Source organism: Rhincodon typus, chromosome 15 (genome assembly GCF_021869965.1).
Source record: "Rhincodon typus isolate 14 chromosome 15, sRhiTyp1.1, whole genome shotgun sequence".
Classification (NCBI taxonomy): Eukaryota; Metazoa; Chordata; class Chondrichthyes; order Orectolobiformes; family Rhincodontidae; genus Rhincodon; species Rhincodon typus.
The window spans coordinates 7,420,892-7,443,504 of record NC_063346.1 but is presented as its reverse complement, the minus strand read 5'-3'; the positions used below and the strand labels follow the sequence as shown (position 1 = coordinate 7,443,504).

General features: G+C 41.6%; 1 protein-coding gene across 1 annotated transcript in view; it reads right to left on the bottom strand.

The window, feature by feature from the left end:
- Window positions 1–22,613, bottom strand: part of cdh8 (cadherin 8) — a 220,649-nt gene that overhangs the window by 147,912 nt on the left and 50,124 nt on the right. Inside the window, exon 2 of the mRNA XM_048605765.1 lies at window positions 14,705–14,999. Within this exon, the coding sequence (XP_048461722.1) occupies window positions 14,705–14,999 (295 nt within the window). The remainder of the gene's footprint in view (window positions 1–14,704; window positions 15,000–22,613) is intronic.

Here is a 22,613-nt window from a genome sequence, read left to right as displayed (position 1 = left end):
TGGCCTGCTGTGTTCATCCAGCTCTACATCTTGTTATCTCTTGTTACCTCATAGTCTGCTGTTACAAACCACCCACTCTTAACCACTAACAGTTCCCATAAACAGCTATTCATCCTCCTAGCCAGATCGTTATCCACTCCTATGTCTGTTCAACTGCTGTTCTCTCCCTTTGCGCTCTATCCCCACCTAATGTTTACTCCTTATGCCTCCTCCCTGTCTTCTGCATATAAACCGACATTTTCCAAACTGATGATTCTGAGGAAAGGTCACTTGACCCGAAACTTTTAAATATTCCTGCATTTTCAGGCTTAAGGGCCATTTATTCAATTGGAGAATACTTAATGAGTAGGTCTACACCATTTTAAAAGTTAGAGCAGATTGATTTTTTAAAACAATTCTTCACATGAAACCTTTTAAAGATCTGGTAAGTCTTGTTAAAAAAGTGAATTCCTTGTTTTCCTTTAGCATGATCAATCAGAGTTTTCAAAGATCAATTTTAACGTGATTCATCAAATCGATATTGCTGTAGTTCTTGAAAATATTTATGCTTTTAATTTTGTAAAATTAATTGCACCCACCAAACATGTGCTTCTCCAACACCTTTATACCACTGCAGCAGCTTTGCTCTATCATATTGTGTGGTTCAGTGACTGTTATTTATGCCACAACCATTGTGTCTGATGGTTTTTGCCTGTGTTACTGGGGTCTCCCGGAAAACTGCTCCTGAAGGGAATCCTTCAAAACATTGACCGCCCAGGACCACGGCAAATTCTTGCGGAGATCCATTTATTGCTAATGTCATGGGCCAACTTTATATGTCTGACCTATAAGGAGAGACTTGGATTGTTTTCTTTAGAACAGAGAAGGCTGAGGGGGAGACATGACTGAGGTGTGCAAGATTATGAAGGGTATGGACAAGGTGAATAGAGAGCAGCTGTTCCCCTCAGTTGAGGGATCAATCACGAGGGGGCATAGTTTTAGAGTTAGGGGCAGGAGATTCAGAGGGGATTTGAGAAAAGATTCTTTCACCCAGAGGGTGGTGGGAATCTGGAATGCGCTGCCTGGGAAGGTAGGGGAGGCCGGAAACCTTACAAGGTCGAAATATCGTAACATTCAAGGAAGGGTTGGTTCTGAGGAAGGGTTACTCAACCCAAAATGTTAACTCTGATTTCTCTCCACAGATGCTGCCAGACCAGCTGAGCTTTTCCAGCAAATTCTGTTTTTGTTTCTGATTTACAACATCCACAGTTCTTGCAATTTTTATAACATTGAAGGATATAGGTCAAGTGCAGGAAATTGGGATTAGTATGCCTTTAGTGGAAGTTATTGTAAATGCAGACTCAGTGGGCCGAAGGTCCTTTTCTGTGCTGTATGACTCTATGATCACAAACTCTGGGCCATTATTTATAGCTTATTGACACGTGAATCTCATTTTTCCTGAACTGTAGGCAGCTCCGCTCTGATATCTGAGGGATTATTTGGTCTTCTGTTGATCTCTCAGAACATAAGCAAATAAACTTTTGATGCAATAGACCTGGCATGTATGGGAAATGAGTGACCCTGGATACATCAGGCATGCAAACTCCTCTCAAAGCTGTAATCAACTGCAAGTGGAATCAGAGAATGGATGCAGCTCCGAATGGGGCCTTTCAGCCCATCTCGTTCTATGTTGGCTCTTTGCAAATTCAATCCACCTCGTGCAACCCAGTTTTGACAAAGTCAATGTTATTCCTCTTGAGGAGAAGCTGGGTATGTTCATGAGCGGAAAGGCAGTAGTTGGACATGTGGATAGGGTGAGATGAAGAATGTAAAGAGCCAAGAGGCTCTTTAAACACGAGTTATATGACGTGGTCTGTTTCTGTGCTATGAGTTCTATTTCCATGTCCAAATAATCTCTGCCAGCAAAACCTGAAGCTTCAACAAAGAAAGAAATCAACTTCTTTAATTATTCACTCATGGGATGTGGATGTCACTGTCTGGGCCAGGTCTTATTGTCCATCTTTTGCCGTCACTTTAAAAAAGGAACATTGATTCTGAAAAGAATAGTGGACCTATTGAGTACATTCTTTGAACAGCCTTTGTATGATCTACCCATTGTTGTATAAGGCAACGGTTCTAATGGAGTTAATGTTCATATTACGTTGGCTCCATTGATGTCTCACCCAGTCTGTGGGTGGAGACAAGGTGTTCTCCTCTCACTTTCCGAGGGTGCAGATAAATCTGTACTTCTCCCTAAGATCATAAGATCATTAGTAGGAGATGCTATCCGGTGATAAATTCTGACTGTGCATGCTCACCCCCGAGTTTATTTTTAAATGTGCACTATAAAGCTGATTTTTAAAATTTAAAAATGTACTTTAATTAGCAGATTTTTTTTTTCTCTTCACTCATACATATGTTTCTTTTTTTTCATTTTTAAAGGTTTATTATGTTTTTATTATTCTTGATTTCAGAGGGTTTGCATGCTACAGGGTGTCAGCAAACACAGCCTGCTAATTGCATCTGGTTGAGTTTCATTGTATTTATTACTGTCAAGCAATAAACCAACTTGCTATGTAAGAACCGTACCCCTCCTGTAGGTACTCTGTGATGGTGTATCCTCTATCACTAATCATTAAATAGGCCCAAGGAAAGGCAACGGAGGATTGGTGGCAGCGAGCTACTTCAGGTAGCCCTCACCCTAATAATCACATACTAATAGAGGTGGCAAATACCACAAGGTGCCAGCAATGGTCATCTTAGAAAATACTGTCATGGGCCCTACCTTAAAATTAAATTTGTCAAAAATACCAATGCTGGGGGATAAATCTGGTTGTAAACAAATGCAAGCTGTTTTTGTTATCATGCTGGCTCTAAAGAAATCAAGAATCCTCCTGGACAGAATCAGAGAAACTGGCATGAGATACTTAACCTAAGATCCCATTTTGTTTTAACGTAGCTCTGCACCTCTTTAGGTCCTTTTCTAATTGTGTCATGATGGTACCACACCATGGTTCAAGGGCCAGCAACTGCACTCTCTACCTAATTCCTGTCTGCCCACACAGTGTGATATCAAAACTTACAGTCAGGGAATCATAGAGGTCGACATCACTGAAACAGACCCTTCGGTCTAACTCGTCCATGCTAACTAGATATCCTAGATAAATCTAGTCTGATTTGCCAGCATTTAGCCCATATCCCTCTAAACCCTTCCTACTCATGTACTCATCTAGATACCTTTTAAGTGTTATAATTGTAGAAGCCTCCACCACTTCTTCTGGCAGCTCATTCCATAAATGCACCACCCTCTGCATTAGAAAGTTGCCTCTTAGACACCTTTTAAATCTTTCCCCTCTCACTTTAAACCCATGCCCTTTAGTTCTGGACTCGCCACCCTGGGGAAAAGACCTTGTCTATTCACCCTATCCATGCCCCTCATGATTTTATAAACCTCTATAAGGTCACCCCTCAGCCTTCGACACTCCAGGAAAGATAGCCCCAGCCTATTCGGCCTTTCCCTACAGTTCAAACCCTCCAACCCTGGTAACATCTTTGCAAACCTTTGCTGAACAACACTTTTCAAAGAAAGTGGAGCTCTCCCCAGCGTTTTGGCCACTAGGTAATCCTCAATTAACAGCATCATAAACAGATTATCTGGCCATTTAATTCATTGCTGTTTATCCATTCGTGCTGAATATACATTGGCTGTGGTGCTTTCCATATTGCAACAGAGACTGACGATATTTTAAAAAATTCTTCATTGGCTGTGAGGAGATTTTAGGACATTCTGAAATCACCAAGTCTTGGTTTTTGACCAAAATGTCGCTAAACATTCCTCTCTATTCAGTCGATAGATAGATAGAGAGAGACAGAGCAGTCAGGGACTCAGTTTAATAAAACATTTGAACTACCAGTTCCTCTGAAGGTGCAGGATATCCTCACTACTGGAAAGCTCCCTGAGATGCTCTGCTCAAGTCTCAGGACAAGGACAATAATTTCCACTAAAAGTAGAAATTGCCAAAGAAACTCAGCAGTTCTGATAGCATCTGTAAAGCAGAGTTATTGTTTGGAGTCCTGTGCCTCTTCATCACAACTGATGGCAGCTGGGAGAAACTCGTATTTATCTGAAACTGAAATTGGAGGAGGGGTGCGTGTGGATAGGAAGAGGTAAGCACATAGGTGGAGATAGAGCCCAGAGAGACAGAGAGGTATAAAAGGGGTCGGTATACAAGGAGATTTGAGGTAGTAGGCCAAAACAGAAGAAAAGCTGAATAAGTGATAATCAGAGCTAAGAGTAGGAGAAACTGGGCGTACTTTACTGACTGCAAACCACATGATGCAGCAGTGGGTTTAGGAGTATGTGAGAATGGGTGACTGTGCTAAAATCAGCCCATGTCATAACAGGACCGGGTATGTGGGTGGTTACAAAACATGGACGGACAGAATCAGGCTCTAAAGATATTGAACTCAATGTTGGGTTCTAGAGGCTGCAGTGTCCCCAAGCGGAAAATGAAATATTCTTCAAGCTTGTGCTGAGCTTCGTTGGAGCACTGCAGCAGGCCTGAGACAGAGATGTTGGCTGGGGAACATGGTCATGTGGCAGGCAACTGAAAGCTCCAGGTCATTTTCATGGAGAGAGTATAAGTGCTCTGTGAGGCAATCACCCAATCTGCGTTTCATCTCCCCAATACAGCGGAGACCACATTATGAACAGTCACTAGATTAAGCGAAGTGCAGGTAAAGTGCTGCTTCACCTAGAAGGTGTGTCTGGGGTCTTCGATAAAGAGGAGAGAGGGGGTAAATGGAAAGATAAATTACTTCCCTCCGCCGCCCATCCCAACTTCACTTGAATATAAATACCACCTTTTCCCTAGATGTTAGCAGTTATGATAAAGAGTCACTGGGCTCAAAATATTAACAATGCTTTCTTCCCATAGATGCTACCAGACCAGCTGAGTTTCTCCAGCAATTTCTGTTTTTGTTTCCAATCTCCAGCATGCACAGTTCTTTGTTTCGTTTTAATTCCCAGCCACCTGATCTTAAAAGCAAATGTGTGACCGACTGAGTGCCAGCTGACAAAGAGGGAAACAGCAGAATAGCTGGACAACCAGTTGGGTGATAAAATTTGAGTGCTTTGCTGAAGCATGCACATATTTTTCAAAGCACTACATCTATCAGACAAATAAGTCATTTGTTTAATCTCCGTAAAGCACTTTTCAATGCTGGTGGCTTGTGAAAGCTTGTGAAGTTGGGAGCTTAGCTTCAGTAATGTATGTAAGATCACTTCATTGTTCTAAATATCTTCAGTGTGGCTGTTAGAAGATGCAGCTTGTGGGTTGTTACATCCACAATTCTGTCAAGTCCTAATGTTATGTTAAAAATCAAAAGAACTGCAGATGCTGTGAATCAGAAACGAAAACTGAAATTGCTGAATAAGCTCAGCAGGTCTGGCAGCATCTGTGGAGAGAAAGCAGAGTTAACGTTTCGGTCACTGCAGGTCTGTGGAAGGTTCACTTGACCTGAAATATTAACTCTGATTTCTCTATTACTGAACTTGAATGTAGCTGAAAAGGCAGACACCTTGCTGAAGCATCTTGTCTTCAGCCAGCACCTTTTTCTCCTGGAATCTCAGTTGTTGTGACACTGGATGAGAAGCTCCCTGATCATTCCTTAGATATTTTAACCAACCTGTTCACACACCTCGAGAGCAGGTCGGATTTGAATCTAGGCCTCCTGGATCAGATGTAGGGACACCACCATTGTGTTACAAGACCCCAAATGACTAATTTATACTCTGCACTCTTCCAACATATTTCTACTGATTGTTAATTGCATGTTAATTTTATGGTTAAGACGCATAGGCATAGCGCATGATTTAATTCAATACCTAGAAGTCTTACAAAGATAAACCGTCCTCAAAATGAAACTTAACTTGTGAAATTAAAGAAGGCTTCCTTTGAGATTTTGACTTTTTGTTACAACGCTCCTTCAAGATACTTTCTCATCTGAATACGGCTCTATTTTGGTTTGATAAGTTACATTTAAAGTTAATGAATAGAGACCACTGGGACGTTGGTTTGGTAAAATGTAATGCTGCATCTTGTGAATAAATCCATTATCAAGAAAAGGATTTGTGTCCAGTTTCAGTCTTCACATTCCAGTTTGGGATCTGTTCACTACTATTTATTACTTTCATTATCTGCTTCCATGTCCATTAATTTAGATGATTGTGTGGTTGATCTATGCAAGATGCTTAAAATGATAAAGGATTCAGTAGCACATTCAGAGAGAAAATATTTAATCAGACGGGAAAATCCACATGGAGATGCAATGTTCAAATTACAACACAAGGAATTTTGCAACTCTGTCCTCTGCAGAGCTGTCACAAGTTAAATATTCAACTCCTTTTGTTAGATAATGATAGGAAAAGATGAAGTCTCTTGTCGTGCAGTGGTAGCATTCTTAAGTAGTGCCCACATCCCATGGATGAATTAATTTAAAAAGAAAATGAAATAAAGACAAGTAATTGGACTTGCAATCTGTTGCGATTTAATTGGATAGTGGAACAGGTTGGAAGAATTAAATGGCCTCCTCTTTGTTCTGCCTTATCATTGCCAGTAGATCCTGAAGCTAACCATACATTTGAATGCTAAGCAAATATCTCCTTCTTACTTTATCCTTCCCCAGTTATGAACCTCCTCGACACCTACCTATTTCTTTGAGTAAATTGTGAATCATCTGCCCAAATTCTCATGTTCCTTTGTGCATATACGTCAACCAATGAGATCCCTGGAAATGTCTTGCTGCCTTAAAGGGAGAGAGTAATAGTGTATTGTTGAAAGAGAACCATTGGAGAATTGCCCCATGAGTGTCAGAGCTCTGCACTGCCAGATTGTTTCAGAATAATGAACCGTTCAACCTTGGTCAACCTCTCTTTTGTCTGACATTCGCAGAGTACACGTCCCTCCATCAAGAGGAGCATTGTGAATGAGTTTCCCCTCCTTTGTCCAAGGACACTGAGGTTCATGTATTGCTTCTAGTCACAACTTCAATTACCCGAGTTCACTCAACACACAAGGAACAGGAAATGAAAGAAAGGCGCTGGAAAATATGACGATGGGAACGCTGATAAAACCAGAACTTGGCTATCAAACAAATTATTTAGTGGTAACAGAGAAACTGATATTGTAAAGCTCAACATGCAAACGTTTATTTTGCGACTGGGTGTTTTATCCCCCTGAAGCTACGACATTTTATTGCTAGCCTGGATCAATTGGCTGGACTGTTGTCACTATAACCTCAGTTAAAAAGTGCAGCATGTTTGTTGTCTCCTGGAAATGAATAGTTTTTGATATAATATTAAAAAGATGCTAAAGCACTTTTCAAGGCAGTCCTTTCACCTTTGCCGCCAGTATAAATATTGGTTGGGGCTTTGTTTGTGTGTTATAGACTGACAAATCTATAAGGGTTTGTAGCACACAATACAAACTGTGTAACAGTAGAAACTTAATTAAATATTGACTATTTAATGATTTTAATTTGTTCACATTCACCAGTAAAAGTCACAGTGAAAGTGTTGTGAGGGGCTGCCGAATCTAAAGGCTGTTCTGTAATCGTCCTCCCTCCTGTCTCCTTTGTCAATGATTCCCTCTGTGATTTTAGGTACAAAGTGTCATATATTAAACATATAACAGCCACTTCAATGAAGCAACAGGGACATGCCTTGAATCACTCTTATGTGAACAGCACATAGTAAAAACCACTCGGGGTTGCATTGGCCTGCAGGGAAACTGAGAATGAGCAGGAGGTCTTGCAGTGCAATGTCAGCATCCCAATTGCTGGACCAGAAACAAGTTCAAGTTCCACTCTGGGGAGTTAAGAGACTTTATTGACAAGTTCTTGCCAGGAGCTTACAGAACAGAGAAAGGAGAGAGGGATGGAGGAAAAATTAATCGGACGTTAGGTAAAGAAGGACTAAGACAGAGGGTGGGTATGAAATAAATGACAACTTGCATTCAACCAGTACCTTTATTGTAGTAAAGCATCCATGGACAAAAATATTGACCAAGCTAAATCAGGAAATATTAGGACACGTAATCAATAACGTGCTCCAAAGTAAAAGTCTTTAAGAGATGTCAGAAGATGTAGGCAGAGAAATTTAAAGAGAGAATTCCGAAACGGCGGGCTAATGACATTACAGTGGGATGAAGAAAGACAGGACATGAAAGAGAAAATAAACATGAGAGAGAAGATGGAGAAGAAAGCAGACTTGTGAAAGAGACAGTAAGAGGAAGGAGACAATGAGGGAAAGATTACAAGATGCCAGGAGACAAAGAGGGGAAAATAGAATGAAAACAAGATTTAGAGCGATTGTTTATTACAGCTCATGCTGTACATGTTTGAGATAATTTTCTTTTTCGCACTGCTGGAGAGCTTTGCCAAAGAACTGTGGGTTGCAATTTCAATAAACACTTCTAAAACAGGAAAATCCACAGGCTAAAACGTCTGCCTGCAATCATTTTGGCGGAAGATTAGAAATGATTAAAAAGAATTATTTCAGCTCCCAGTGATTTGTACAACCATAGCAAAATTACAGTCAATATTTACAGCTAGAGGACAACTTCCAGGCCAGGGTACTGTTGGCAGGAGAGAGTTTGTGTAGATAATTAAAACAGTAAAGAGCCTGTGAGTGTTACACGGTTGACTGCACAGTGAAAAATAATGTGACATATGTTTTTACAGCAAGATACTCATTCCTTAAAAAGGTCAGGCACTGCATTAAACTGATTTTTTGATGCAAGGATGCAATCATCGCAAAACTCATTGGGGTCATGATCATTTTTACATAAAGCATCTTCCTGTTTATTTTTTGATTGTGCATTAGAATGGATCAGGAGGTTTCCTGAGCAAAATGACTGTGTCTCCATCTGTGAGATACTTTCAAAGCCAGCCCAGACAGAAGTATGAAGGGCTGCTGTTGTAAGGCTTTTATGTGTATTGAGTTTTGAATGCCAAGGAAAGAGATATTGGCTAGGCTGATCCATTTTTTAAGCCTCCTACCACATTGGAATTATACCTCCATCCACCTGACTTTCATTCACCCACTCTCATGAATCATCCTTCCTGAAAATTCTCTACCAGAAACTTGTGAATTTTCACCTCCCTCAGTTCATTTCCTTTCCACAAGGAAAACGATTGAAACCTCTTCTTTAACTGCTTTACCTTTCTACCTATTCCTTTGGCCAGGAGCTTTCCCCCCTCCGGTCTACCACACTCCTCTACCACACTCCTTTATCATCTACAGTTCTCCCCTCCCTCTTGTCTTTCTAGATCTTTTCATTTCCCATTTGTAGGTGATGGCCTAGTGTTGTTATCACTGGACTGTTAATCCAGAAATCCAGGCAATGTTCTGGAGACCCAGGTTTGAATCCCACCATGGCAAATGGTAGAATTTGAATTCAGTGAAAACCTGAATTAAAGAGCCTAATGGTGAAAATGGAAGCATTGTGCATTGTCAATTGTCGTAAAAACTCATCTGGATGACTAAATATCTTTAGGGAAATAAACTACCATCCTTACCTGGTCTGGCCTTAATGTGACTCCAGACCCACATCAACGTAGTTGACTCTTAACTGCCCCCTGGGCAATTAGAGATGGTGCTCACATCCCATAAACGAATGAAAGAAAAGAACTGAAATTACACTAGCCGCATCAAGTGCTCTGCTCCTCTCACTTGCTCCCTTGTTGCACTGTGTTTCTCAGGTCCAACCTAATAGTGTCATCAACTCTGTTGTTATCTGGCATGCTGACCTCTACCTAACCACATGCTAACTCTCTGACACTTCCTCCCACCAGCCCCTGAACACCAACCTTATGATCGAGCTTTAAACTATCAGCTCGTGGACTGTCACTGCCTTCACCTCCTTTCTTGACCTTCAAGATCTTTATCTCCTACCCCAAACAGCCTGCTTCCATTTTCTTCCCAAGATCCAGAGTGGGATGCTCCAATTAGACCCAGTGTTTCATGCTTCTCCTGCCCCACCAACTTACACATGGACTCAGATGTTTACAGGAAAGGAAGAGGTCATTCGGCCCATTGTGTCCATGCTGGTTAACAAAAATCTGACCACACTCATCCCATTTCCAGCTCTTGGCTTATAGCCCTCCATCCCTGTGGCAAGGCAAAGTGTGTATCAAAATGCTGTTTAAATATTACAAGACTTTCTGATTCAACCACCTTTTCGAACGGTGAGATCCAGACCCCGGAAAAAAATATTCTCACCAACTCTCCACTTAGCTTTCTACTTTTTACCGTAAATCTGTGCTGCTAGTTTAGTGATCCCACTGATAATGGAAAAATTGCTTTCCTATCCACCCTGACCATGTCCTTCACAACCTCATGTACCTCTATCAGGTCTCCACTCAATCTTCATTATTCCAAGGAAAACAACCCCAGTCTATCTAAACTTGTCTCATAACTCAAACCATTCAGCCGAGGCAGCATGCTGGTAAATTTACTTTGTACCCTCTCAAGCTCAAACACATCCTTTCTTCATTGCGGTGAAAAGAGCTGCATGCAGTACTCCAGTTGACATCTAATCAGTGTTTTGTACAGTTCTGCCATAACCTCCTTGCCCTTATATTCTATGCCTTGGCTTGTAAAGGCAAGTATCCTGTATACCTTCTTAGCATCTTATCGACCTGCCCTGCTACCTTCAGCGAGCACTGATGATGTACAGCAAGGATCCCTCTGATCTTCAGTACTTTTCAGGGTCTTAACATTCAAAGTTTAATTATTGCCTGTTAGCCTACTCCCAGTGCATAACCTACACTCTTCCAGGTCAATTCCACTTGCCACTCTTCTGCCTATCTGACCAGTCCATTGATAGTCTTCTGCAGGTTATCCTTATCCTTGTCTCTATCACTCTACCAAGTTTTGTACAATCAACCAACACTTTAATCCTATCTCCTAAATTTAAGTCTAAATCATTCACGTACACCACAAACAACAAAGCCACCTGCACTGAGCCCTGAAGAACCCCACTGGAAACAGACTTCCAGTCAGAGAAACATCCCTCTATCGTCACTCTCTGTTTCTTGTCTCTCAGCCAATTTTTAATCTAATATGTAATTTGCTTCATTTCCCACAGGTTCTTACATTCTGGACCAGTTCAGTCATGAGGGACCTCATAAAAATCCTTTCTATAGTCTATGTAGACAACAACAAATCAGCAATTATAATCAACATTTCTTGTTAGCTCCTCAAAAAGAAAATCAATCATATTTGTCAAACACAGCTTTCATTTAATCTAAGCTGACTATCCCTGATTAATATATGTCTCTCCAAGTGCAGATATATTCTGTTCCTCAGAATTCTTTCTAAGAACTTCTTCATTATCAGGTTTAAAATGACTAGCTTGTAATTTCAGGTCTATCCCTTCCTTCCTTTTCTTAACAATGGGACATATGAGCAGCCCTTCATTCCTTTGGCACCTCATCTGAGACAAGAGAGGATTGAATAATTACCTCCTGGGCCCCTGATATCTCTTCCCTTGCCTCCCTCAACTTCCTGGGATATATTTCATCTGGGCCTATGGTTTTATCCACTTTTAGTGGATAAGCCTTCTATTATGTCCTCCCTCTCAATGTTAATTTCTTCTAATATTTCCCAGGCCTCCACCTTGAAATCTATATTGGATTGTCCTTTTCCACTATGAAGACTGACACAAAGTATCCATTGAGGACTGTGTCCACATCTCTGGTCCCCACACAGATTATGTGTGCAGTCCCTAGTGATCATATTCTTCCCCTAGTATTTAAAAACCTCTTTGGATTTCCTTTTATTCTATCTGCCAATACCTTCTCATGGATTCTCTTATCTTTCCTAATTTCCCTTTTAAGATCCCCCTGCCCTCTTTATATTTCACAAGGTGCTCTGCTATATTGGGTGCTTTGAATCTGTCATAAGCTTCTTTTTTCCCCTTAATCCTAAACTATATGTCCCTTAGCATTTAGGGTTCTCCACACTTGAACCCACCTCTGCTTCCACTGGAATATATTTGCTTGGTACTCTCACTATTTCCTCCATGAATGCATCCCATTGCTCAGGCACAGTTTCATCTGCGAGGTGTTTCTCCCAGTTCACTTGGGCCAAACTGTATATTTTCTTGCAATAGTTAGCCTTTCCCTGTTCAGAACTTTTATTTCTGGCCCTCTTTCAACAATACATTCTCCCCTTATTCAATCTGTTCTGACCTACTTCCTGACTCTTCCGATGCCCTCTATCACTGCAAACACTTTCCAGCTTCCTGCCCTCCCTTTTTACCATGGATCACCAATCCCATTGCACCTCCATCCCTCATCGGTAACAGTACACAGGGGTGGCACAGTGTCTCAGTGGTTAGCACTGCTGCTTCACAGCGTCAAGGATTCATTTTCCATTCCACCTTCCGGTGACTGTCCATGTGGAGTTTGAACATTCTCCCTGTGTCTGCGTGGGCTTTCTCCAGGGGCTCTAGTTTCCTGCCACAGTCCAAAGAGGTGCATGTTAGTTGGATTGGCCATGCTACATTGCCCATAGTGTCTAGGGATGTGCAGGCTGGGTGGATTAGCCATGGGAAATGCAAGGTTAAAGTGATAGGTAGGGAGTTCGGTCTGAGTGGGATGCTTTTCGGAGGGTTGGTGTGGACTCAATAGGCTGTATGGCCTGCTTCCACACTGTAGAGATTCTACGTTATTATGAAATATTACAATCTTTTACACAAATATTGAAGAGTCAGAAATAGGACATCATTGTTTGTAATAGTTCTCTTCAAAGATCTTTTCTTTTCTCTACCTATCTAGATCTGCAACTTCCAAGTAATCTTTAAAGGTTGTACCTTTTCATTTTTCTGTATATTTGATCATGGACTATAATGGTAAAAAGACTATTTCAACAGCCAATTATTGTTGAAGGATTATTGTACATTCTAAAAGCAAGACACTCATTGTAAGTATTGTTTACACAGCTGTTTGTTCCAGCAATAGGGAAAGGTCTAATTACAAACAAGCTGAAGCCAGTGGGTATGTCTGAATGGAACTTCGGCCAACAATAAATTGCTGATCAGTCTGGGAACTAGTGGACATTTCCTGCCAATGATGGGAAAAGTCCCAGAAGAATGGAAGAACCTATAAAGGTAACACCCTTATTCAAAAAGGGAGGGAGACAGAAATCAGGCAAATATAGGTCTGTTCGGTTGGACATCTATCATGGGGAAAATGTCACTGTCTATTAAAAAGTATGTAATAACATTTAAAAATACATTAAAATAAAACAGAATCAGCATGGCTTCATGATGGGGAATCATGTCTGAGAAATTTATTACAATTCATTGAGGAAGTAAGAAGCAGGATAAAGAAAGGGGATTAGTATATGTAGAAGATTTGGATTTCCAAATGGTGTTTGATAGGATCCTGCACAGAGGCTACTTTGTATGATAAAAGGCTATAGTCCGGGGAGTTGTATATTAGCATGGAAAGATTTTTGGCAATTAATTGAAGACAGAGATGTGATAAAGAGTGCATTTTCAGGATGACAACCTGTAACTAGCAAAGAGTCATACTGATCTGTGCTAGTGAATGAATGAATGAATAAAAAATAAAATCATTTAAATTACCCCATCTTTTAACAAAAGAAACCTGCATTAATAAAGAACCTTTAGAGCTGGGAAAGATCTTAAGGCACCTCTCAGGGACACTGTCACACAAAATGTGAAAACGAGTAAGAAAAAGCTTGAGCAGCGAGATAAATTTTGAAGAACATCTGAAAGGAAAAGTGGGAGAGGCAGAGGTAGACAGACATAAAGGGAAATCAAGATCTTAAGGCTAAACAAGTGATGGCAGGACTGCCAATGGAATAATGAAGATGCAGAAAAGGTAAGAATTGGCAGAGCCCAGGATCTTGGAGATTTCGATCTTGGAGTCTTGGGATAGCAAGATTGATGTATGAAGAAAGATCGCATCAGCTAAGACTACATTCAGTGGTGTTTAGAGGAATGAAGGAGAATTGCAAAGAAACCTGTAAAATTCGAACAGGACTTGATAGGGTAAACACAGCAAGGATGTTCCTGAGATTGGGCAGTAAAGAACCAGGGGGTCGCTGTCTAGGGATATGATGTAGAGCTTTTAGGATTGAGATGTGAAGAAAGATCTCCATGCAGAGAGTGGAGTTTCTTACCACTGAAAGCAGTTGAGATTAAAACATTGAATGTTTTCGAGAAGTTAAATAATGTTAGGTATCTTTCTGGGGTTGAAAAGAATGAAAGGGTATAAGGAGAAAGTGGAAATATGGGATGAGTTGGATTTTTGGCCATGAACGGATTGAATTGTTGAACTGACTCGAAGGGCTGAATGGCCTGCTCCTGCTCCAATTTTCTATGTTTCTAATTTGTGGTGTTGGAGGGGGTTACAGGTATCGAAGGAGGAGGGAGGCAAGCCATGGAAGGATTTGATATGGAATATGGGACACTTAAAACTAAAATATTACAGGAGATAATGTGGATCAGTGAGCATAAACAGGTAAGAATTGGGTAAATGGGATTTGGTGAACAGTGGTATTTTGAAACAGGCTCAAGTCTGTGAAAAGTACTATTTATGACTGTGTTAACCACCATGGAGAAGGAATGAAAAGACACAAAGGTGATTTTACTTTGCGGTACATGAACTGGAGAACTGTGCACACACTCACCCACAGAGGACATCTCTGGCACTGTCACGTGGTAAGGTTCATCTGGAAATTCAGGGGCATTGTCGTTGATGTCTTGAACCTTGATGGTGAACTCAGATGGCGGCTCTAGAGGTTTGTCGGTGTCCCGGTCAATGGCCTGTGCAGTCAGCGTGTACTCGGCCTTCTCCTCACGGTCAAGTCTCTTCATGGCATGAATGTCTCCTGTCTTGTCATTGATCATGAAGATTGTCCCAGCACCTTCGCCCGACAGGATGTACTTCACATTTCTATTTGCTAGGTCGAGATCCGTATGCAACTAGAGAAGGAATGGAGAACGAGTGTTAAAAAATGTTCTTTTTTTCTCAATATTACGATGCAATTTCCTTCTCTGCATAAAGAATTGGAAACATAGAAAATGGGAGCAGGAATAGGCCATTCAGCCCTTCAAGCCTGCTCTACCATTCAATAATCACTAATCACCCAACTCATTACCCTGTTCACACTTTCTCCCAATACCATTTGATCCATTTCACCCTAATTCCTCCCTGAAAACATTTAATGTTTTGGCATCAACTATTTTTCTACAGCAGAGAATTCCATAGGCTCACCACTTTTTGGATGATGTAATTTCTCTTTATCTCAATCCTAAATGGGCCACTCTGTATCCTTGGACGGTGACCCAATGTTCTGGATTCTCCTATCATTGGGAACATCCTTTCCACATTTACCCTGTCTCGTCCTGTTAGAAATTTATAGGCTTCTATGAGACCCCCACTTTCTGCTCAGCTCCAGTCCTAATTGATCCACGGGTTCTCACTGAAATTTACAGAATATTGATAGGTCTGGAAACACTGGGTGTGAAGAAGATATTTCCACCAGTAGGAGAGAGTAGGACCAGAGAGTAAAGCCTCAAAATGAAGGGATGGCCCTTTGGAACTGAGATGAGGAGGAATTTCCTCAGCCAGAGGGTGGTGAATCTGTGGAACTCATTGCCACAGAAGGTTGTGGAAACCAAGTCATTCAGTGTATTTAAGACAGAGAGAGATAAGCTGTCTTTATGTAAGGGAAGCAAGGGCTATGGTGATTAGGCCATTCAGCCCCTTCAGCTTGTTCCACCATTCAATGAGATCATTGCTGATCTGTGGTCTAACTCCATTTACCTGCCTTTGGTCCATATCTCTTCACATCTTTGCTTAACAAAATCTATCTCAGATTTAAAACTAAACAACTGATCTAGCATCAAATGCCATTTGCGGAGAGTGTTCCAAATATCCACTACCCTTTGTATGTAGATGTGCTTCCTTTCATCTCTCCTGAATGGTTTGATCCTAATTTTTCTACAATGTCCCCTGAGTTTTATAATCCCTAACCAGTCAAAATAGTTTATCTATTTTACTTTTCCTGTTTATATCTTGAAGACTTCAATCAGATCACTCCTGAACACTCTAAATACTAGAGAAAACAGGCCAAATTTGTATAATCTCTCCTCACAAGTTAACCCCTGAATTCCAGGTATCATTCTTGTAAACCTATGTTGTACTCCCTCCAAAGCAATCTATCCTTCTTAAGGTGTGGTGCACAGATCCATTCACATTTCTTCAGGGTTTGTGTAACTGCAGCATAACTTCTGCATCCTTGTACTCCAGTCCTCTAGATATAAACGACAGCATTCCATTAATTTTTTTTTGATTATTTTGGGCCAATGTTTATGGCATTTTAAAGATCTATGTGCCTAAAACCCCCATGTTATTTTCAAAATCTGTTGTATTTAACTTCAAACCAAATAGACAGTATCCTAATCTATCCTTTATTTTCCCAGATCAAAATAGATAAGCTCACACGTTTTTACCTAGAAATTCATCTGCCACATTTTTGTCCATTCGCTGAGTTGATCGATATCCCTTTGTTATTTTATGCTATCTTCTGCACTATCTACAATGCTGCCTAACTTTGTGCCATCATCAAATTTGGATATATGACATTCTATGCCTTTATCCAAGTTGTTAGTAAATAATGTGAATCATTGAGGCCCTAATACAGATCCTTGCGGGGCACTGTTGGTCATATCCTGCCAATTTGAGTGTCTACCCATTATCCCTACTTTCTGTCGCCTACTACTCAACAGATTTTACAGTTCTGTCAGTGATTTGCCATTAGTTCTGTGGACTTCTGCCTTAGTTAACAATCCCTTATGTGGGACTTTATCAAATGCCTTCTGCAAGTCCATATAACCAATATCCATAGACATTCCCCTGCCCACTACCATAGTCACCTCTTCAAAAAATTGAAGGAAGTACATCAGGCATGACAAAGTCTTCATGAATCCATGCTGGCTCCCCCTGATTAACAGAAAATTTTCAAGATGTTCAGCTTGTAATTCCCTGGTGTTCCACTTTCATTCTTCTCAAACCTGGACTGACATATTTTCCATGCCAGAAGGACAACTCTTGAATCTAGGGAACTTAAGAAACCTATAGCCAGGGCATCTGCAATCTACTCCCGTACTTCCTTTAACACCCTCAGACAGAAACGATTAAGTCCTGGGTATTTGTCTGCCTTTAGATCCACTAACTTCCTAATTACCAATGCCTATTCAGTCCCTGTCCCCGATCCACCATTAATTTCCTCAGGGCTTCCGTCCTGCTATCCTCTCTTTCTACTGTAAAGACTGAGACAAAGTTTCACTGAATTCAATCATGTTGTGATCACACTACATGATAAATGTTCAAGCACAATCAATTCAAATTAAGAATTAAATCTGGTTCATTAATTTATCCAATACTGCCTGTCCCCTTGTTGCATTCAGGACATATTTTTGTAGGAAATTATTCCAGATACACTCCAGAAATGCCCTAACTTTCTGACAGGTGCTTGTTTGCATCACTTAATCTGGCTTAAAGTTAAGTTCCCCGTTGATACTACCGTGCCTTTGGTACACATTTCCTTAATTTCTGCATTTATACTATCCAGCACTTCAGAACTGTTACTGGGAGATCTCTACACAACGCCTGTTACAGTTTAGGACCTTTACTGTTCCTCAGTTCCACCCAAACAGTCTCCACTGAATGTTTTCCCCTCATTATATCCTCTCTCACCATTGAAGTAATTTTGTTTCTCATCAATAATGCTGCTCCACCTCCTCTACCACTTTCTCTGTCTGTCCTGTAAACCTTAGCACCTGGATATTTAGTTTTCAATTCCGATCATCCTGCTACCACGTCTCAGAAATGGCTACTATATCATAATCTCCAGCTTGAATTTGCACCTGCAGTTCATTTAATTTATTCTTTACCCTCCTGTGCGTTCCTGTATAGAACTCTTATTTGGATCATACACTGTAACCTGCTCCTCAGCACTGATGCATTATTCACCTGTTTATCGTTTCTCTCTTTTGGTTAAATCAATACAGATCCTATAGTTTTACAATCACCTCGCATAGCTGAAGTAGGGTTCCTGATTGTTTACTTACTCCCTGTCCTATAACTTGTTTCTGAAACTGTTTTGACTTCTCCCAAGCCCTATGCCTATTTACTAGTTTAAAGTCCCTGTGATCTCCCTATTTAGACTTTCGTTGGGATCCTGGTCCCAGATCAAGTTCAGGTGGAGCCCATCCCAATGATAAGGTTCCTTCCTGTCCTAACACTGATACCAAAGTCCCCCAAATGGAACCCCTCTTGCCCACATCACTCCTTTGGAAATGTGTTTACTTCCCTAATATTCTTATCTCTTTGCCAATTTGCACATGGCTCAGGTAATAATCCAGAGATTGTAATCTTTGAAGTGTGCTCTTTAATTTTGTTTCTAATTTCTGATATTCCCCAAACAGGACCTCTTGCCTGCTCTAGCCTATGTTGTTGGTCTCAACATGGACCATAACAGTTGGGTCCTTCCCCTTCCACTCCAGTATCATTTCAAACTGGTTCATGATGTCCCTTACCTTAGCACCAGGCAGGCAATACAATAGCTGCTCAATCTGAAATGATTCCAGCTAAAGACCAAGGACATACTTCATGGCTTCCAGTTTGCTAACGATCGTGTAGGTACTGCGAGTACATGCAATGTGACATGAACATGTTCTCTGATGCATTTAAGATGTGTCGCCTCAGGATCATCACAAAGAAAAATCAATAATAGACCAGCCTACTCCAGGAGGCCTCCATCTTGAACCCAAGGTCCGTGGTCAGAACCTGTCAGCAGTGGATACATTCATTTATCTCAGGAGCACAATCGCTTCAACTGCCTTTTAGTGACCATGAGACACATGCAATAATTGCCAAAGCAACGGTAGCCTTCAGCAAACATTGAAAATGAGCCTGAGTGTAAACAGGAGCAATGCTAGCCCATCAAACTGAAAGTCTGTGATGAAATGGTCTTCTCTATTCTGCTGTATGTGTGAGACACTTAGACTGGATACCAGTGTCATGCCAAGACACTCAACAGCTTTCACTTGAGCTGCCTTTGGAAGCTTCTGGAGATCAGATGGCAGGACAAAATGCCAAATACTGAGATGGTCTCCTGAGCTGGCCTGCCAAATAGTCACATCATGTTGAGAGGGTGACAACTGTGCCAGGCTGGTCCTGCAGCAAGAATGTCTTGAAACTCCAATGTGTTGTCCCAGTGAAGTGTAACAAGAGAAACCTTCAGCAAAGAAAGCAGGCTTAGAACAGAGATGACCTGAGGAAATGTGCAGTTCAGTTGTGGTTTAAGTTCCTTAACTATTGTATCTCTACAAGTAAAGTACTACAGGGTACAATATAGAACAATATATATAGTTTAGAAAATTAAGTCCAGAGCAGTTCCTTTACTAGTACGGGTACAAACAAAAGAGAAAATTAAGAAAACAAAGAATAAAAATGCAGTTTTTCTCAGTACCCGAAAAGTGAACTGTTTGAGAAAACAATGAGCTTTGACTGCAAGGCTCAAACACAATGGGGCCTCAATGATGACATGATGATGTGACTCACATTAGAGAAGCAATGACATGAGAAGCAACCAGAAAACACAGGCTCTTAAAATGGGAATGAAACTTTAAATGAGGAGAGAGGACAAAAATAAAAGCAACTTTAATGTAAAAGAAGCAGATGTAAAATGAGGACTCCTTGCATAAACTCATAGAACCCTACTAAATAGTCCAGATGACAAACATAGACATCTTCATCCCAGAAAACAAAGAGAAAATTTAAGACTAGAGCTGATATATTTTTGGGCGAAGGACCAAAGTAAAAAGTGGGTTTGATGTGATTATCTTCTTGAATGGTGGAATAGGGCTTGATGGATCAGATGACTAGCTCCTGCTTCCAAATTCAATTGTCATTTGTCTCTGGAATTGAGTAATGTGGTAGGGCATATCAGTGGGTAAATGTAGGCAACAATGTGGTACATATGAGACTATAGTTACATAGATCCAGGCAAATTAAATTCCCTGAAAAATATAGTGTTTGTACTTTGTATTTTTACAGGAATCCAGCATATTTAAACTTTTAGCTCACCAATTTATTGAATTCAGCATCTCAGTTGACCTTGATGAGATTTGCACCCATGACTTTAATGTTATTAGCTCAATTATGTAATCTCTCAGCTACTCTACAGAGAAACAAGCTCCATTTCACAGGCAAACTGCTCCCTTTGAAAAAGAATCTAGAAGGCCGCTTTGATAGATCCTATGATCACTTAGGACACCGAGCTTCACATTATTGACCAAACAACTGACAAGGCTAGCATTTATCACTAAATAATGATGCTGTGGCACTCGTTCAATCTGTCACTGGCCTTAATTATGTGTTCATTATTAATTATGAGTGCTATCCATTGAGCTAGTTAGTTGCAAGAGGATAAAAAAAATGTCAGAAGACAAGATTGTAAACAGGGCTTATTTTTGCTATTGGGAATTTTGCATCAGTCTCAGAGCTGGACCTATTTTAATGCAGAACTCTCTCATTTCACACATATGATTCAACTCAATTTTGTCTCCAAAGGACACGTTCTATCGCATAACAATAATGTTTGCAGCCTTTGATTTGCCTGTCCTTCATTTAAGTATGAAGTTGCCAACAAATTAATGCCAACTGTGTCAATTTTGGCAGCCTATTTGCCATGGGGCTACAGAGACATGCTGAAAAATACACAGACACTTGAAACTTACTTTAATCAAAGCTCGAATTTACAATCAACAATGATACACTTGTTTATAAATCAAACACTTCTTATCTTTATATGTTAGCATGTTCAGGTACATTCTTATCTACTGAGCCAGCACAGGAAGGAAATAAAAACTGCATTTCTTTAGCTACATAAATCAAGACCTGATGATCTCCTAAAACCCTGTGTGGGAAGTGGTGACCCATAAACACTGTTACTGGCCTAGTAACCCAGAACTGCAGGTTAATATTCTGGGTTTGAATTCCAGCATGGCAGATGCTTTAATTCAATATTTAATTCAATAAATAAAAATTGGCCGAATGGGAATGATGTAGCCGCCATTAATTGCTGTAAAAACCCATCTGGTTCACTATTGTCCTTTAGGCAATGGCCACTGCTATCCTTACCTGGTCTGGCCTACATGAGACTCCCTAACCCGAACTTGATCTCAACCCGAACCCAAATCCTAACTCTAACCCTAACCCTAACATTAACACTAACCCTAACTCATCCTTACATCCCTCCAGACCTACCCCTTACTGAGGACGAACGGTCAGTCCTCAGTAAAGGGCTCACCTTTGTCCCCCTCCACCCACAGATCAACGAATACCGCTCACGCTTGGACATAGAGCAGTTTTTCCGCCGCCTCCGCCTCCACGCTTACTTCTTTAACCGTGAACCTAACCCTCCCTCTACTGACCCCTTCTCCCGCTTCCAACACACCCCCTCCTCCTGGACACCACCCCAAGGCCTCCTACCCTCCCTCGACCGCTTCATCTCCAACTGCCGTCGAGACATCAATCGCCTCAACCTCTCCACCCCTCTCACCCACTCCAACCTCTCCCCCGCAGAACGTGCAGCCCTCCGATCCCTCCGCTCCAATCCCAACCTCACCATAAAACCCGCGGACAAGGGAGGCGCAGTTGTAGTATGACACACTGACCTCTACATCGCCGAGGCCGGACGCCAACTCTCTGACACCTCCTCCTACCGCCCCCTTGATCATGACCCCACCCCTGAGCACCAAACCATCATCTCGCAAACCATCCACAACCTCATCACCTCAGGTGACCTCCCACCCACGGCCTCCAACCTCATCGTTCCCCAACCTCGCACTGCCCGCTTGTATCTCCTTCCCAAAATCCACAAACCTGAATGCCCTGGTCGACCCATTGTCTCCACCTGCTCCTGCCCCACCGAACTGATCTCCAACTATCTAGACTCCATTTTCTCCCCCTTGGTCCAGGAACTTCCTACCTATGCCGTGACACCACCCACGCCCTCCACCTCCTCCAGAACTTCCAATTCCCCGGTCCCCAACACCTCATCTTTACCATGGACGTCCAGTCCCTCTACACCTGCATTCCCCATGCAGATGGCCTTAAGGCCCTCCGCTTCTTCCTGTCCCGCAGGCCCAACCAGTCCCCCTCCACTGATACCCTCATCCGCTTAGCCGAACTCGTCCTCACACTCAACAACTTCTCTTTCAATTCCTCCCACTTCCGACAGACAAAGGGGGTAGCCATGGGTACCCGCATGGGCCCAAGCTACGCCTGCCTCTTTGTAGGTTACGTGGAACAATCCCTCTTCCGTACCTACGCCGGCCCTAAACCCCACCTCCTCCTCCGTTACATTGATGACTGTATCGGCGCCGCCTCGTGCTCCCACGAGGAGCTCGAACAGTTCATCCACTTCACTAACACCTTCCACCCCAACCTTAAGTTTACCTGGACCATCTCTAACACCTCTCTCCCCTTCCTGGACCTCTCTGTCTCCATATCGGGCAACCACC